Source organism: Camelus dromedarius, chromosome 6 (genome assembly GCF_036321535.1).
Source record: "Camelus dromedarius isolate mCamDro1 chromosome 6, mCamDro1.pat, whole genome shotgun sequence".
Classification (NCBI taxonomy): Eukaryota; Metazoa; Chordata; class Mammalia; order Artiodactyla; family Camelidae; genus Camelus; species Camelus dromedarius.
The window spans coordinates 63,266,581-63,284,547 of NC_087441.1; the positions used below are offsets into that span (position 1 = coordinate 63,266,581).

At 36.3% G+C, this 17,967-nt stretch overlaps 1 protein-coding gene across 2 annotated transcripts in view; it reads right to left on the bottom strand.

The window, feature by feature from the left end:
• Positions 1-17,967, bottom strand: part of LOC105089248 (cytochrome b5 reductase 4) — a 67,032-nt gene that overhangs the window by 30,238 nt on the left and 18,827 nt on the right. The window contains exons 3-10 of one of the 2 annotated variants that reach the window (XM_064486895.1): positions 15,640-15,740; positions 11,143-11,224; positions 8,383-8,412; positions 6,396-6,425; positions 5,158-5,218; positions 3,691-3,748; positions 2,067-2,160; positions 200-232 (exon numbers count right to left, since the gene is read on the bottom strand). In XM_064486895.1, coding sequence (XP_064342965.1) covers positions 200-232; positions 2,067-2,160; positions 3,691-3,748; positions 5,158-5,218; positions 6,396-6,425; positions 8,383-8,412; positions 11,143-11,224; positions 15,640-15,740 — 489 coding nt within the window. The remainder of the gene's footprint in view (positions 1-199; positions 233-2,066; positions 2,161-3,690; positions 3,749-5,157; positions 5,219-6,395; positions 6,426-8,382; positions 8,413-11,142; positions 11,225-15,639; positions 15,741-17,967) is intronic. The other variant, XM_031455993.2, reaches the window with a different exon arrangement.

Below are 17,967 nucleotides of genomic sequence, written 5' to 3' on the forward strand. Positions count from 1 at the left end.
TTTCAATTAAAAAATTAATGTATTTGTTTATATAGAAAATATTATATCTTTGTTCTGCAACAGGAAAATACATAGAAGAAAAATAAGATAAAATGCTGTTTTTTTCAAACCCTTTCTCTCTCTTCCCATGTGCGTATGTATGTATGTGTGTGTGTGTATGTATGTATGTAGGTACATACATTATTTTTTGGTAGCTTACCAGAAAAATCTTCCTGAATCTCATGGCTTAGGCCTGGAGAAAAAAAATTCAGTTAAAATCCAACTTCATTCAATTCATATGGTCTACCAACACCATATAAGATCATTTAAATGGTTCTTTTACACCCTATTTCAAATCTAACATACCCTGAGAGACCAAAAGACAGAAACTGAACACAGCCAAAATGTCGCATACAATATTTTGAGACAAATTATTTCATAACTAATTATTATATATTTCTTCAATTTTTCCATTTCTCTATTACTCAAAGAGTAACTACTCAGTTGCTCACAAGTGGGGGCCCATACTGGTCTAAGCATGGCCCCAGACTGACAAGCCTACAAACCAAGACAGGAGCAGGGCAGGGAGAGAGGCAGCACATGAAGCACATGTGTGCAGGTGTGCGTGTGAACACAGGCCAGGCCTGAGTCCAGCCCAGTTTTTCCTTTCTTACTGTCTGCTAAGTTGAATGTTCATTCAGCTATTGAAAAAAATCGCTGAGAGTCTACGTGTGTCGTGCACTTTCTCGGGTGCTACAGGTACTGCAGTTAGTAAAAGAGAAACATTCCTGCCCTCATGGAACTTACATTCCAGAAGACGGAGATGCAAGAAGTATTTTTACATACATCTGCTCTAAGTTTCACGGTGTTAATATGGTTATCTGGAACTTACAGTTTTGCATTATTTTAGCCCTACTGATCTACTGTTAGTAAGAAGAGTTTCACATTTTTGACTGTGGAATTTTGGGTTTTTATACGTGTGCTAGATACAGTTAGCTATGGTGTGAATAAAACTAGCCATGAAGTATCTGAGACATAATAAATGCTGGCACAGAGGTCTTCATTAAAGAAAAGTCATGACAGAGCTAATGAATAATGTATACTTTTCTAGACATCTGAGTTTTCGGTTAAAACTCTCCCTAAGAGGCAATATAAGATCTTACGCTAGCAAAAAACAGGAAAGGACATATTTCTGGAAGAAAGGTTTAAGATTTGAGGTTGATTAATCTAATGAATGGGGGAAAAAAGTGAAGGAAAAACATTTATCAACTCCAATCAAATTCAGGACTAAAGGCTCTTCATTAATGTAGTAAAGCCGTGAGCAGAATCGCGAGTCAGCTGAGGTCCGGAGAACTTCAGTCGCTGTTTTTCAAAAGTAAATGAAATGTTCTTTACATGAGAATGAATGCTTAAATCACCGTTTTCTTCTTGTTTTTATTTTATTTCATTTCTGCCTTCTAGCAGAATAACATTACCTTCTTAAAAAGAAGAAAGGATGAAATCTTAGTCATTACGGGTGAGAACTGGATTAAGAATCTGCTACCTTTGATTCCAGATTTTAGTGTTTCTTTCTCTTGAAGGATCTGTAATCTCTCTAAACAGCAGAAGTGAACTGCATGGGTGATCTGTGGCCAGGAAGGGCCAGCAGCGGAGGGGCACAGTGCAGCCTCACAGCCCAGGGGGCTTTGGCGTAGCCTCTGACATCCTATGGCAGAGCTGTGAGAAACAGGCCAACGAAGCGGTGTCTGGTGACGGCTGCTCCGTGGGAGCGTGTGACAGGCAGGCCTCCGGAGGCTGGTTTGTTAGGTGTTAGGTAACAGAGTCTTAGAAAGCTGAGCCAACAAATTATTTCATATCAATACTGATTTTGATCACATCCAGTTGCTTAAACTTGCAAAAGGGGAGGATGTATTGCCATTTGCAAGCACTTTCATTAGTATAAAGAAATAACAGAAAAAACTGAACAAGAATAACAAATTAAAGTGACAATACCAGATAAAATATCATAGTTACCAAGACTACACCAGTTACTACTATACTTCAAGGAAACAAAAGGTGCTCCCATTAATACAGAATAAGGTACTTACCAGTATGTATCAGATAGGAATAGTCCTTGATAAATGTTTCTGCTCTCAAGGAATCATCCCGAAGGTCAACTATTACTGAGTCTAAACTGATATCCTTAAACAGAAATCGAGAAGAGAAAGATCAAAAAGTAAACCTTTTTCAAACTTCTATCACTGTATTTCTAAGATGATCAGTGCAAACTCACACGGCACTGCTTTACAGACCTGACAATGTGCACACACAGCACTCCTGTTTTTCCCTTTCTCATACAACCCAGTTCTCCTCCTTTAAAACATACATCACAATTTTAACTACACACTTGTCTGTGCTTCATGTCTACCTTACCACGTGTCTCTAAGCTCTAAGCATAAAGAACTGTCTTCAGAATTGCTTGGCACCTAGTAGGTGCTCAATAAGTATTTCTCACATTAATAATGTGGAAAAACAATTAGAATCAGACAAGAAGCCAAGCTGTTTGTGTTCATTTTAATCTTTCCACTTTTATATGGCACAGGGCAAATAACACAGCCTCTTAAGCTCAGCTTGTCAAAAAAAATAAATTCACTAACAAATTTTCACAGAATTTCTACATAGCTTTGGGGCCAGCTATTTGGTACCTATCATTTAGACCATACACTGAACACATTATTCCATGTAGAAATCCTCCCCCTCTCTTTAGTCATCCATCCTCTGTGCCTCCTGATACCACCAATGGGAGTAGACCCCACCCTCTCCTACTGAGGAGACAATAACAAGGAGGAGCAGAAGGCGGGACCAGCAGTGCCTCTGGCCCCCTTGGCTCTTTCAGGCAGAGGCTGGTTGCCCCCGGAGAACAATCAAATCCTGCTGCAAGAATAGGGGGAACTCGCTGGCTCAGGTATGGTTCTGCTCCCACAGAAGTAGCATGAATGCTCAGAAATTCCTAGCGGCCAGAACTTGCCTCTAAATCTACATGGGTCCTCAGGTGTGGGAACCTTGCCAGTTTGCTGGAGGATGTTGTCTGGAGGTGTAAGTTGCCTGCATATTTATCTGACTTTGCAGCTGGACTGTAAGCCTGGTGAGAGCTAAGTTTCTATGAATGTGGCCCATAATTAGATCTTTGAATTCTATGGAAGTGTTGAAAATGAAGCAGGTGTTTAATAAATACTTAGCGAATGAATTAACTCCTTAATTGTAGTTTCCAGAGGGCATCTGAATCCCATTAGTGGTTTAAGCACACTAAGCCACAGTAGTACAGTCTTTCTTGTCACAAATCCCAATTTATGTGCAGGAAATTAGTTCTTATGGTGAAGTTAAACTGGGACTCCCACTTCTGTTATCCATGCTTTAAAAAAAAATTACAGAAAAGCATATAAAATACTTCCTAGTCTATTTTCTTCCTAAGATGCTATAGCATGGTTGTTAAGAGCATATCCTATGGAGCCAGCCTGCCTGGGTTCAAAATACTAGACCTATTCCTTACTGTGTAACTCTGAGTAAATTAATCTCTGTTTCCTCATCTGTAAAACAGGGATAATGAAAGGATGGACCTCAAAGAGTTGCTGTAAGTAAGTTAATACAAGGAGAGTGCTTAGAAAAGTACCTGCATGTAGCTAAATTTATTATTTACTTCTGTTTTCCTTCTGATTTTAAAGACATGTTTACCTTCTGTTTAGTATATATGACAATGGTGACTAAAGAGTCTGTCTGGAACCAGTCATAGCTGTAAAAAAGTAAAAAAAAAAAAAAGAATGAATAATTTGTGCATTAACACATATTAAATCATTAAATAAAATTTTTAAATGTATACAATTAAAAATACAAAATATGACAAAATAAATATATGATTTAAAATATATAGCTTAAAATCTACAGCAAGAAATTTACTTCTCTAGGTTAACATTTTTCCTAAATAATCAGTGGTGTTACCATTAAAACTGGCAATTATTTCTAAGTTTAAAATACGTATACTTTCATGTATTCCAACTAGTAGAGAAACAAACGATATTCTTGACAAGACACCTTATAAAGGTTACATATCTAAAGTTTCTTTTTCCAGAGCAATAACACAACACAACATGTTTTCTGAAGGAGTATGACAAAATCTACATGCTCATCACCTTCACTCTTCCCCATCACAAATATATTACTCAAGAAATTAATTCACCAAGGATGTTTAATGGGCAACGGTAAAAACTTAGGGAATAACTAGGTCTTCTGGTTTGTAATAGCTAGTGATCAAACTGGTAACTGTTTTTCAATTTATTACCTGCATACAAGTACCCAGTGTGAATCCTAGGAGGAGGTATCCTGAGGCCTTTAACTTAAAATTGGATATGAAATAATGTAACAGATATAAAAAGTGCAGCAGGGTGCTGCTTGTTACAGAGTCGTGATTAGGGGAAAGGTGACAAGAGAAAGAACTACACATTAACACACGTAGCCTATGGGCATCTGGGATACCACTAACAGAAATATACACGGATTGATTGTTTAACTTACTAAGACAGTGAGCAAGACATTCTGAAGGATTTCCATGAAAAACTGATCAAACAAACTAGATATACAAAAAACAGAATAGCTGAATATACAAAAAACAGAATAGCTGAATACACTATGGTATGATCACATGATGGAATGCAGACAAAATGCTTTTGCAGGATATTTCATAACACAGGAAATTGATCATAGGATATATTGCAACACCAATACTATCAAAATAGAATAATATGGAAATAGGTATTACATGAATCAGGTATTAAGAGTATGTGTCTAGGGTTGATGGGATTACAACTGATTTTTATCACTTTCTTTTGTATTTCTCTCTACTTTCCAAGTTTTCTACCATGAATGTGTATTTTACAATCAGAAAAATATTTTTGAATAATTTATTTTCAAAGTTGTGGTGTTTAAAATGGATTAAACTTTAGTCCTGTTAAAAATTCACCTTTACAGAACAGTTCATTCTCCAGCAATGCTTGATAAATGAGGCACTACAGTTCTTGTGTTAAAGAAGCATGATTAATATAAAAAGCAATACATCAAACTTGGAGCCATCTTTTATTTTTTTTAATGTGTATATTTTGGTGTAGAACTGATTAAACTTTAAAAAAGTAAAACAAGAATGCATACCTCGGAGAACTAGGACCTTCTTTGGCAAGTGTATCTGTCACTTGGCTCCTGGGAAGCATGCCTTCGCAAAGAAAAACAACCAAAACAGCTACAGTTTATCTAAGCAGCATTTTTCTCTCTTTTTCCATCTTTTCAGTAAACTTTTTATAGATATATGATAAGAGGTCACAAATCATAAATGTATTGCTCAATGATTTTCCATAAGTAAAACATACCCTTGGGGCCAGCACCCTCCCAGTACCCCTTCCAATCACCACCCCTACCCCAAAGGTAACCACTATTCTGACTTTTAACATTATGATTAGGTTTTTAACATTATAATGAGGTCTGTATTTGACCTTTATTAAAATAGAATCATAAAATATGTACTCTTTTGGTCTGGCGTTTTTGGTCCGGCTTTATAGACATAACAGTTAATGTCAAATAAGCATGATTCTAGTAAACAACAAATCAAGGCTGGAGCTTTCTGAGATTTTATCCATGCTGTTGCATGCATTAGCAGTGGTCCCTTTTTATTACTGAGTTATTATTACACTGTATGAACATGTCGCATACTGGAATCTATTCATTCTCCTGGTGACGGACTTCGGGCAGTTTTTGGCTATTATGCATAGCGCCGTAATAAATATTCTTGTGCATGTACACACGCATTCTTAAAGAACACACGTCTGTATGGGACGTGTATGTTTTGCTTTGGTAAATACTGCTAACCAGTTTTCCAAAGTGGTTGTACCAATTTACACTTTTTACCAGGAGTGTATGGGGGGCCTGTTGCTCCACTACTTCACTGACACGGGGTATTCTGTCTTTTTTCATTTTAGACATTTTTGTGCGTGTCCTTCAACGTCGCATTTTCAAAGGCCACTAATGCTCTGGTTTGTGAATTGTTTTAGAAAACTCTGAGACGTGGAAGATCTCCAGAGAGTCTGTAAGCATTAAGTATTTTCCTTCCACCATAAGAGTGTATTCTTTGGATCTGTAAGATTTAGTTTGGGGAAGGAAAAAAAAAAAAGAGTACTTCTGCTCAAAGACTTTGGAAAATAACTGCATCAATTATGTTTCTGTTTCTCCAACAGCACAGGGTAGGGGATCTATAAAGTTCTGTCCAATGCTCTAAATTTAGGCAGGTAAAGACATCCTTCATATAAAAACTATCTAAATACCCCAGATAATTCCATGAGGCAACATATATAATCATGTGAACGAGATTCATTTTGTATTATAAATGTATGACTTACCATTCAAGATTTTCTTTTCCTCACGATAGTCTGTACAGTGATTTAGAAAAAAAGAAGTCAGATAAGAATACTGTAACATCAGAGAGAACAGTGGTTAACATTATTGATTTAAAGGTAACTGCCCTCCTCTTGAAGGGCTTTCTTCCAAGGCCTGACAAGATAAATAAGGCTAATAAACAGATGGCCTATTTCTCAAATAATTAATTTCATCTCTGAAGACTGCCAGGCCATTTCTGCAGGCTCCCACTTCACTGGGCTTTTTCCTCCTTCTTTGAACTTATTTTTCTAATATCTTGGTTAATTTCTTTAGTAAACACATAAAAACCCAAGCTTTGTCCAGGTCATCATATTCTAAATGAGTCAAAACTATCCAAAATTTATTATATTACACTTTATAAATGAATCATATATGTTAACCCAAAGAAAGTTGCCTGATTATCTTTCTCTTTCATCTAGGTCAGCACTTAACATGATTATTGTTACTTTAAATTTAAATGGCCAAAATGCTGAAAATATGTAAAGACTTCCACTTGTATATCAATTCATTTATCAGTGTTAAAAGCCAGAAAAAATTTAACAGGTATTTTCTTTCAGGATGGCAGCCAGCTCAAAAACCTATATTATGTCTCGATCACAAAAGTGCTGTACTGTATGTCAAAATAAAACCCTCAACAAGTTGTCAGAGCTTAAAAAAAAAAAAGCCAAACTAACACAAAATATCCAAGTAGCAAATTTATAGACATCACTTGTTAAGGTAACACCTTGTTTTAACAGAAAAAGAAACCAAAGTACTTAAAGCTTCCAAATTTTTCATGTTCTGATTTTCAATTAACCAGATATCCTATAATTACTTCCACTTCACTCACATGTCATAAAATAACCATGATTAAGGAGAACAGATGACCATCCTTTTTGTTTATTTTCCCCATTTGACCAAAATAATTTCATAGCTGAAAGGAATCTTAACAACAGACAACAAATTATCATCCAATCCCCTCATTTAAGACTGAAAATCAGAGGTCAGGACTTGAATGAAATCCACACCTCTTCAGCAGCAAAGCCAAGATCAAACTTCTTCCGTGAAATTTAGCACTATTTTTCTTGGTATGTCATTGTGAGGGTTAATACTTTCTGAAAAAACACAAGCCCTAAAAATCATTTAAATTAGACCTCAAAATCAGCTTTGTTTCTCACTGCCAGATAAAAATCTCATCATTACAGTTTGCAAGGGATCACCGATGTCCCCACTTGTTCACTTACTTTCATCCGGTTTCATCTGTCTTTGCTACTGTAGTTGTGATTATTTGTTTTATCTTAGAACAAACAGCGAATTCACAGTAACATAAGTAAATTAAATCTATTTTCACTGTACAAGCACAGTTGGCAGTTTGATGAATCTCTTTATCATGGAAAACAATTTGTTTTTATCTAAGAGCAGCACAGATTTTGAAAACTTACCCCAGGTAATTTATTCCTAGGGAGAAAGTATGTCATCTCATACGATTACCTCCTGTCTGTTTGAATCCGTCAGAACTTTCTGGATCTTGCTAAATTATTCATTTTTTTCCTGAGTCTTGTTTAATATAAGAAGTACCAATAGGAAGAGAACACCTACTTAGATCTAAAATATCATTAAAATGCTACTAGTCTACTTGTGCAACTCTTCAAAAACTGAGCCATAGAAAGAAAAAAGCCTTTTTTTTTTTTTTTTTACTTTTAAGCATATTTACATCTGAGTCACATGAGACCCTTCCTGCTCTAACAAGAAATGTCTTGATAACTAACTCCATCATTTGGTTGGCTCCACGGCCAAGAAAATTCACATCTTCTCATAACATTGGTCAGACAGCATTACTCTGATAAGAGCCTGTGCTTTCTGAAGAGGTCAGAGTCATTTAGAAGGCTGGAGCTGTGAACTATCAGCACTCTATTCTTCTGAGGTAAGAGGGCTGGGTTAGAATTTTTAATTGACTCCATTCTAGCTTACCTCTGGTGAATGGAACCACAGAAGGATCCCCTGGGATAAGGAAAGTTAAAAAACAAAACAAACCAAAAAACCTGCTTTACTAATATACTCATTCTTTTAATAAATTTCTGTTACCATCTTAATAGGGATATTGACATAATATGAAACCATTTGGATAAACAGGAAATCTGACTTTATATTCAGTTTGTCTATACACACACAAAGATAATATGGAAGGATACACAATCACATGGTTACCTTTGGGTGTACACAGGAGGGAAAAAGAGCAGATGGGAGACAAAGGTATGACCATGGCACTTGTCATTCTTGAATCATGTGAATGTATTACTTACTCAAAAAAATGAAATAAACTAAACTGAAAATGTCAATATGTCCTTTTTAATATGATACACTAAATGCTTTAAAAGAGATATATGAATGGTGGTAAAGGAAGCATGGGGGTGGGAAGGGGGGCATCACTACTTGGAAGGCATTGAAAGGACTCCATTGAGGAAGTAATGTTTTAGCTACATTTTGAAAATATGTATGCATTTGTCAGAAGGCCCTGGAAAAAAGCATTCTAGGAAGACAAACACTGCACATTTATATTTAAATGTCTTATGTTTATCCACAGCTACATACCCTGTCTTCCTTTTTGACTCCAAAAGGCGGATGTCACATAATCATCAGTCAGGAGCTCAGTCTTGTGACCAGGGGTCTCAGTCACAAACTCCAGTGTGTACCATTCTATGTTCCCACCACTGCTTAGTCTTGCCAGAAGACTCCCTGGTTCTCTACAATATGTTTAATAATCATTTTTTCTGTAGAAATTCTTCCACATCTCTAAAGAGAACTCCTTATAACACAATTGAGGCCTAATTCCTGTTTTTGTATCAAAAGCCATATACTCATTTCCTAAACCCTGTAAAATTTAATAATTTCTGTATTTCTAAACTAACTTTATCTTTTACTTTTCTTCATTCATCTTTCTAATTGTCTTCTGAATCATCTTCAAATTTTATATAGCTCTTAAACTTTAAGGCCCAGAATTACTCCTTGTACTTGAAGTAGTTTACCAGCAGAATTAACCCCCTTCTACCTTTATTCTACTGATCTATGGTTCTAAGCACCTTATAGGTAGTAATTGCTCAAGACAGTGGGCAAGAAAACAAAAAATGAAGTATTAGAAACCATGATAAAGCAATGTGAAATTAAGAAGGAATATTTCTAACACTGTGCCATGCCATTAGAAAATATGACTATTTTAAAAATGTGACTTATTAAAAAAATTTTAGTGTGTTTTTGGTCTGGAACAGGGACCTATGAGATAAAATTAAAATGTCTAGAGTATGTTTATTTGGAATTTCAGAAGGAAAGAAACGGGAGAATGGAACAGAAAAATATCTGAAGAAATACTGGTCAAAAATTTTTCCAAATTTGGTGAAAGACATAAAGTTGTCAATCAAAAAGCTTAGCAAATTGGAGTATGATCAATACACAGAAAATCACATGGGGCACATCATATTCAAATAGCTAAAAGCCGAAGATAAAGAGAAAATATTGAAAATAGCCAGAAGAAAAACACCTGGACACAATAAAAATGTGTCTGGCAATAAGACCTTGAATTACAAATCTCACTAAAAATAAACAGTAGAAGACTCAGGTCACACAGGCCAACTTATTTCTAATTTGGATGTCAAAATCAGGAGTTGCTCAAAAGAAACAACTTCATCCCATCCATAGTAAAGGATTAAGCAAAGTACCCCTGCTACTCCTACTGCAAGCCCATAAATTTTTCAAAAGGTGGTCTTCTGAAAAAAGCTCAGGAGGAAAGAGATGATCTCCAACACCATGCTAGGTGTAGAGCGGCAGTTTGGAAGGTAAGAAGAAATGGTTTTTTTAAAATATAGTTTAAAAACCAGAACTTGGTTTTCTATGGTAAAAGGGAAAGGAGCGGAAAGGTTCAAGGCAAAAGGGAGACAAAGCTGGGAGAGAAAATTTCACTGTATAATTTTTTTATATTTTCTCATTTTTTTGGTATATATATGTATTTTTATTGAAGTACAGTCAGTTTACAATGTTGTGTCAATTTCTGGGGTACAGCATAATGCTTCAGTCATACATGAAGACACACATATTCGTTTTCATATTCTTTTACACTGTAAGTTACTACAAGATATCAAATACAGCTCCCTGTGCTGTACAGCATGAAGTTGTTGTTTATTCTATATATATATCAGTTAGTATCTGCAAATATTTTGATTTTTTGAGTCTCATGAGTGTACTAGATGTTCAAAAAATTAAATTCTAAAAAACTAGTCTAAAAGTTAACTGGAACCAAGTGATCCAGCTAATCTGTATAACAATAGAATAAAAGACTAGTGAAAAGTAAATAGAGTAAATAAAATTCCTTCACTTCCATCATGCTTATTCTTCCCACTATGAACGTATCTTAAAATTTTGACATGTTTCAAGAGAAAAGTCATTGTTCCATTCTGAAGAACCAAAGTAAAACCTTTACAGTGGCTAGACCAGGAGGCCAGTAAAAATGAGAACAGTTTAGGGATTTATTTAAGCTTTTTTTGCCAAAATCCACGTAAAAGACAGTACACGTGTTAAAGGATAAGGAAAAAGAATATAGATATGTACACGTATAACTGAATCACTATGCTGTACACCAGAAACTAACACAACATTGTAAATCAACTATACCTCAAAAAAAAAAAGAGACAGTACATGCATGTCACACATCAGTGCCAGTTTCGCCCTGGCACCACTTACCTTTAGGAAGAGCGGGTTTAACTGCCATCCTGCCAACCAGGCATCCTTTCAGCATGGATTCATAGTTGACCCAACGATGAACCTGGTGTGGAATAAAAAAGACAGAAAAGCAACATGACTCTTCACTCCATGAGATGCTCTAATTTTCTTCTGATCAAAACTAGACATTATGACACTGCTCTGAAAAACTAAGAAACAGATTCAATTTGCCAACAAGGGAGTGACAAACAGCAGCATACATAGGGATTGTTCAAAACAATGTCCTCAAAGTGCTGTCTACACAACTCTGAGGTTCCTGACACCCTTAGTTTCATAATAATACTGTGACATCACTTGCCTTTTTCACTGTGTTGACATTTGCACTGATGTTGAAAACGCAACGTTGGGTAAAATTGCTTGCATTTTAGTACAAAGTAGTGCCAAAGCAGAGGTTTCAGTCATTATATTCTTCACTACCACAGACCCACAGGGGTGGGGGAAGTTGATTTCATTTAAGAATATCCTTCTTGAAGTAGAAAAACCAATTAATTTCCTTAAATCTCAACCCTTGGTTACAGGTCTTTTTTATATGCTGTGTGACAAAATGGGAAGTTCTCAAAAATACTTCTGATTCAAAGATGGTTGCCCGAAGGAAAAACACTTAGGCTACTGTTTGATTTGCATATTACATTGTGCTTTTTTTCTTGAAAGGCTATTTATATGCAAAAGAAAAAGAATGACCAATAAACTAGTTATTCAGACTCGAGTATGCGATAGAAATTTTCTTCAAAATGAACAAAGTGAGACTGTCACTTCAAGGAAAACAACTGACAGGATTTGTTGCCAGACTTAGCGGTGGGAATTAAATGTAAACAGCCTTGCTGGAGGGCACCTTCTCAATATACATTAAAGCCTCACAACATGCAGCTCTTTCACCTAGCAGTTCACTTACTTGAGAAAATATTTATATAGACACAAAGATGCAGGCACCAGAATATTCATCATAGCAATATTTATATTAGCAAAATATTGGGAGCAACTAAATGTCCAATTATGAAAGACCAGTGGAGGAAAATCATAATATATTACTCAATAAAATACTATATAATCACTAAAATAATCAAGTCAAAAAAATACTGATACCAGCATCTTTATGTATATTCCTGAGTAAATAAATATATACCAAAATAGCAAATGTGTAAAATATATATATGTAATTATAAATGGGCACTCACTAATTAATATAAATTGAAATTTTATTTATCAAATATTTATGGAGTATCCAGTAATGTGTCAAGCACATCTCTGGGGCTATGGGGTTGGGGAGCATTCTAACAGACGGATGAAGGAGAAAGATATTCAAGGAGGCAAAGGTATGGAGTTTGTCAATCATGGAACTAGTGATTTACTCAAATCTATATAATAACAAAATAAAAATTCACTCAAAGCAGGTTGCATATTGAGAATAGTTACCATGATACAGTATTTTGAGGCCCTCAAATGCTGGGTAATGACTTTAAATTTATTACACTCAATGGTAGAGCAAGGTACTAAGACAATGGTCTTTAAGAATACTACTCTAGCTGCCATGTTATCTAAATTGGTACTGAAGGTAAAGATATCAGGATGGTATTAAAATATTAGGGTTAGAGAGGGTGATGATGACTTAAGGTAGTGGGAGGAGAGAAAAGGGAGCAATGTTTAAAGATAGCACCATGGAATTTCACCAGTCATTGGATATTGAAGCACATCTGTTACCAAGGCTGCTGCCCCAGAATCATACCACTGCCCCTCCCTCATGTGGAAACTAATTGCCCTTATCTGAGTTTCAGGCCCAATTACAAAAGGAGGAAGCAACAAAGAGAAAAACAAGAGCTGGTTACAACTAACTAGTCCTAGTTAGTTGGACTAGTGGAAGACCTTACCTCCAGTGGACCTTGAGCTTCATTATAAGCTCATTCTAATATATTAGCATGCTAAATGACACACCCACCAGCGACACAACAGTTGACAACTGCCATGACAACCAGAAAAGGACTGAAAAGGAGTGTTGCCTCAGTTCCGGGTCCAAACCACACCCCTGTTCTTGGATAAGTCATGAATATTCCTTCCTCTCTTTACTCAATTCCCTCCTTTTTTTCTTGACCTTCCTATATATATATGGTGTCTTAGTCGAAGTTAAGTTGAGAATTTAATTTGCAAACTAAGTTCCCACTTCCCCATTCTCTGGCCATTGAATAAAGTTTGTGCTATGCTCTCAGCATGGGTTTCTGCTGGCTGAGCAAATCTGAGCAGAAAAAGAACCTCCCCAGCCAAGAAAGGGGTCTGGGCCCAGGCTAGGATCCTGGTGTGCGTTTGGACGACCAATTTGGTAACAGAATGAGAGAAGGCAAAGGTTATTCAAGTGCTTTCAAGTCCCCCAAAACAGGAAACAGACTAGGGGACAAGAAGGGAAGAAGAGGATGAGTTGATATTATTTGAGGGCACACTGAGGTCAAGTGCCAACAAGTTATCAAATTGCCCACTAGGCATTTGGAAATGCAAAATAAGAAGTCAAAGTGAGATCAAAACTAGAGACAGAAATCTGACAATCAAGAGATTACTTAATATTCTTTGTACATCAAACACTAGACACGAATTGATTCTCAAATATTTAAAAATAAAAGAAGCTTTACCACAGTTTCTAGACTATAAAGTTGTTCACTTCTGCAGTGAGTAAAAGTCATTAATAAACATCACTGGTCTTATTAAAGCCAAGGGGAATGTAGCAATCTGGTAACTAAAGCGTGGACAAAGAATGCAGCCTGCCATTTCAGTAAACAAAGGATGTCGCAGCCATAAAGCCATTGGGGCCATTCCCTCTGGGGTGCCCTAAGGAAAAACAGAATACTGGTCCTAGATAGGCTACGTGCATATCAAAGAAGTCATTTCAATAGGCCCAGACTCTTGCATCTTCCCATACACAGGAAAGCACTAAAATCATTAACATGAGATGTGTTTTTTGTGATCAGTAGTTATCTTTTTTTGATATTCACATTTTGTTTTGTTTTGTTTTCCAGCAAAAAATTCCTGTATATCCTGGCTTCTCCCTTTTCTCTTTGGAACGGTTCCTCAAAGATATCTGAGAGGTTGTTTCTAGCTATAGGCCTCAGGAATGTCCCAAATAAAACATAATTCTCATCTTTTCGGTTGTGTGGTTTTTTTTTAGCAGACAAAAGTACTGCTGAGACTGCTAAAGATCATAACAAAAATAGCAGTTCTTGTGACTTCCCCAAAACAAGCTTACCTAAATAAGGTCCATATAACCACACAACACTGAGATATATAAATAGGACTAGATGTTACTGGAAACTCTTCTCGTAGAATGTACTTGAAGAGTACATGCAGCATCACAAGGTTACAGCACAGACAAAAAAGTATAGCAGACAAGTTTTCTGGCAAATGTTCCCAAACTTTTCTATTTGGCTCACATTGCTAGCCAATAACAAACCCCAAATGATAATTGGAGTTTACTTCAAATCAGCAATAAGAACCCCCAAGGAGAACCCAATCATCACCAATGGGCAAAAATGACTTTTCTCCAACTCAGGAAGAACATTAATAGCAAATGGGATTCTGCTATTTAAGCAGATGCATGTAAGTACATTTAAATAAAAAACAAATTATATTTCTGGTAGCTGGTCAAAAAATAAATCCTAAAATGGATGAGAAGATAAAAGGAACAGAAATCAAACTTCATTATTCAGAAGACAACTCAAAAGTAACCTAACCTGATTCAGGTATCTTAAATGGTAAAAATCCAGTACTAGAACATGGTTAACCAGCACTAAAACAAAGATAGAAGATAAAGCATATGTGAGACAGAGGCAAATTTCTATTCATCTCAAGATAGTTGTTTCAAAATAATAGTTCAGCCAATTGATAGTAATTAACGTATTCTACATAACTTTAAAATAGTATAAGAGCTAATAATTGTTTTTAATAAATATAAGGGGGAAAGTAACTAATTTAGGTATCTTTTGACACATACATACAGAACCTCTGCTATCACTCTAGGAAAAAATTCGTTTTCTGTTTGTTCATGATCTTTCTACATAACACGCGGATTCAGTATAAGCAAGACAGGCTGATTATGCAACAATCCCCAAAAGAGAAAAGACTAAGAGCCAAGAAGCTAAGTGACCTGTTGTTCCCTCTAACCGTCACTACCTCCCTTAAGGCAGTCATCACCATTATCAAAACTGATCAAAACTGAGTAAACGGTCCAGCAGAGGCAGCAAGCACTAAGAATAGACTCCCAGATACAGATTTTAAACCATCTCTAAAATGTTAGTAAAGTAATTCAAAGGAAAATTAAATAAACAGTTGTTACTTATGAGCATCTACCCACACTTTAAGATTCAAGCCAACATACCTGAAATTTATGTTAACTATTTTTTTTTCCTTCTACCACCATCACACTACTAAACCTAAGGGTACTCTCCCACTGTGACAGAATGATTACTTTCAGCAACTTACCTGATCAAAAAGGTCAGTGCCATCGGATCCTGCTGCTCTCATAAGTTCATCTTCGCCACCAGGATGATACTCCATATACGGGCTGACATTATAAACAAACCCTACATCAAATAAGGAGAAATAATACCCTAAATGAACTTCTTAAAAACTGTACAAATTAGAAATATGTTTCAATAAATCTATCCAAAAACATTCCATTTAACAAACGATTATTTAAAGTTTTAAGAATATAAAAGGTCTGAGATTTTACCATACTTACAAGCTAACAAGTTAGCCTGCCAGTTTCATGGGTCCTGACAGAAAACATGGGACTCCTAGATTAGAGACAAAGGATAGCTTCTTACATCAACAGCAGTAACTAAAACAGCAGCCTCTGCACGAGTTCCCTGAATCCCAGTTCCCACAGAGCCATGTGAAGAGGTCCTGATAATACCCGCACACTCAATGTGCTGTGTGATGGAAAAGGCATCTTGAACTTAGGAAACTCGGATCCTTTATAATAGGCAGTAAATATACCTGCCCTTTGTTCTGGCAGGAGACATTATCTTTATTGTATCGAACAGTAAGGAAGCCTGTCCTTTGCTCTAGAGGGAGACACTAGCTCTACCATCTAAGGTTGTTCACTATGCAAACATCCCTGAAAAGACTGCCTGGAGCAAAGACAGTCAGTGACTCTGCTTGCAAGATGTGCAGATATGCAAAAGACTTACAGAGAACTGCAATACACACACACACACACACACACACACACACACACTCTAATGTTGATGTACATCATTTTTTAAATGCCCTAGCAACATTCAGGGGTACATTTTATAGCTAATTCATACCAAGAGAACTGCAGTGCAACTGAAAGTACACAAGTCAAATCAACAGCTACGCTGAGTTCTTTAGGCAATGTACGGTGGTACCTGTTCTAGTAAGTTTACCCTAAATTATCTCTTTTGTGTTGTATGTCTGGAACTCTGAGCTCTCAAATAAGTTCTTAGAACAAAAGTTATGCGCTTTAAAATGACCACTTAGTGCTTTGTATTGTCAGAAGCTCATACTGCCAATTTAATCACAGAATGAAGAGTCTTCAGACTGGGAGGACACTAAAGGCAATTTTCAGTCTGCTCTCTCATCCAGTACAGGATTCACGTCTACAGGATCTGCAGACAGACCATCATCCAGCATCTGCCCGAACAGTAGCAGCCTCTAGGAGCTCACTGCTTGTTTAAAGCTCAGCTCAACAGTCAACATCATTTCAGGTATAACCTGGAAACTGATGTTGCCGTTTTACACACAAAGAGCTCTTTTCCTTCTCGGCAAATGCTGCCTCTAGTTTTTCACATATACTTTTTATATCTGCTGTAATTTAAACCCCAGCTGCTTACTGATAAGGACTACAGGCATCTTAAAATAAAATATTTAAGTTTGTGTAAGTTTACACGTAAAAATTTTAAAAACCCACAATAAAACATGTAAAAGAAAAGAAAATATACCAGTTACCTAACCTAGCTAGTTACTGTGATTGAGCAACTAAGTACAGTCCTGATCTTCCTAGCAGCCAAGGCCAAAAGAGACACTAGTCACCATGGTCTCATTATCTGGTCTTAAAAAGTATTCAAATGAAACAAACAAACAAACAAGAGAGACTCATTCATTAGTTCTTTAAAGGGGAGAGACTCCCTTTGAGGCTTTGATAATTGATATCGTGAAGAATTATGAGTTCCAATATAGGGGCCACTGGCCACATAACAGATACTACAATTTAACCACATGCAGAAACATTCTCCAAGTACCATTCCTCCCACCCTCCCCAGCCCTAGGCAACCAGCAAGGTACTTTCCGTCTCTTTAGACTTACATATTTTGGGCATTTCACATAAATGGACTCATACAATACATGGTCTTTTGTATTTGCCTTCTCTCACTTAGTATAGTATTTTCAGTTTCATCCATGTTGTTGCATGTATCATTCCTCTTTATGACTGAATAATATTCTATGTATGGAGAGGCTGCATTTTGTTTATCCATTCATCAGTTCAGGGACATTTAGGTGGTTTTCACTTTTTGGCTATTACAAATAATGCTGCTATGAACATCTGTGTACATGTTTTTGTGTGGACAAATATTTTTATTTCTTTTAAGTATATGCCTTGGAGTGAATTTGCAGAGTCATATGGTACCTTTATGTTTAACCTTCTAAGGAACTGTCAGACTGTTTTCTATTCTCTGCAGCAATGTGTGAAGGCTCCAATTCCAGAGAACTCTTTCTTAACTCACTACTCCAACCCCCTTCAGAGAGGAAACACCTTTTCCCACCTATAGAAACTGAATCACACCT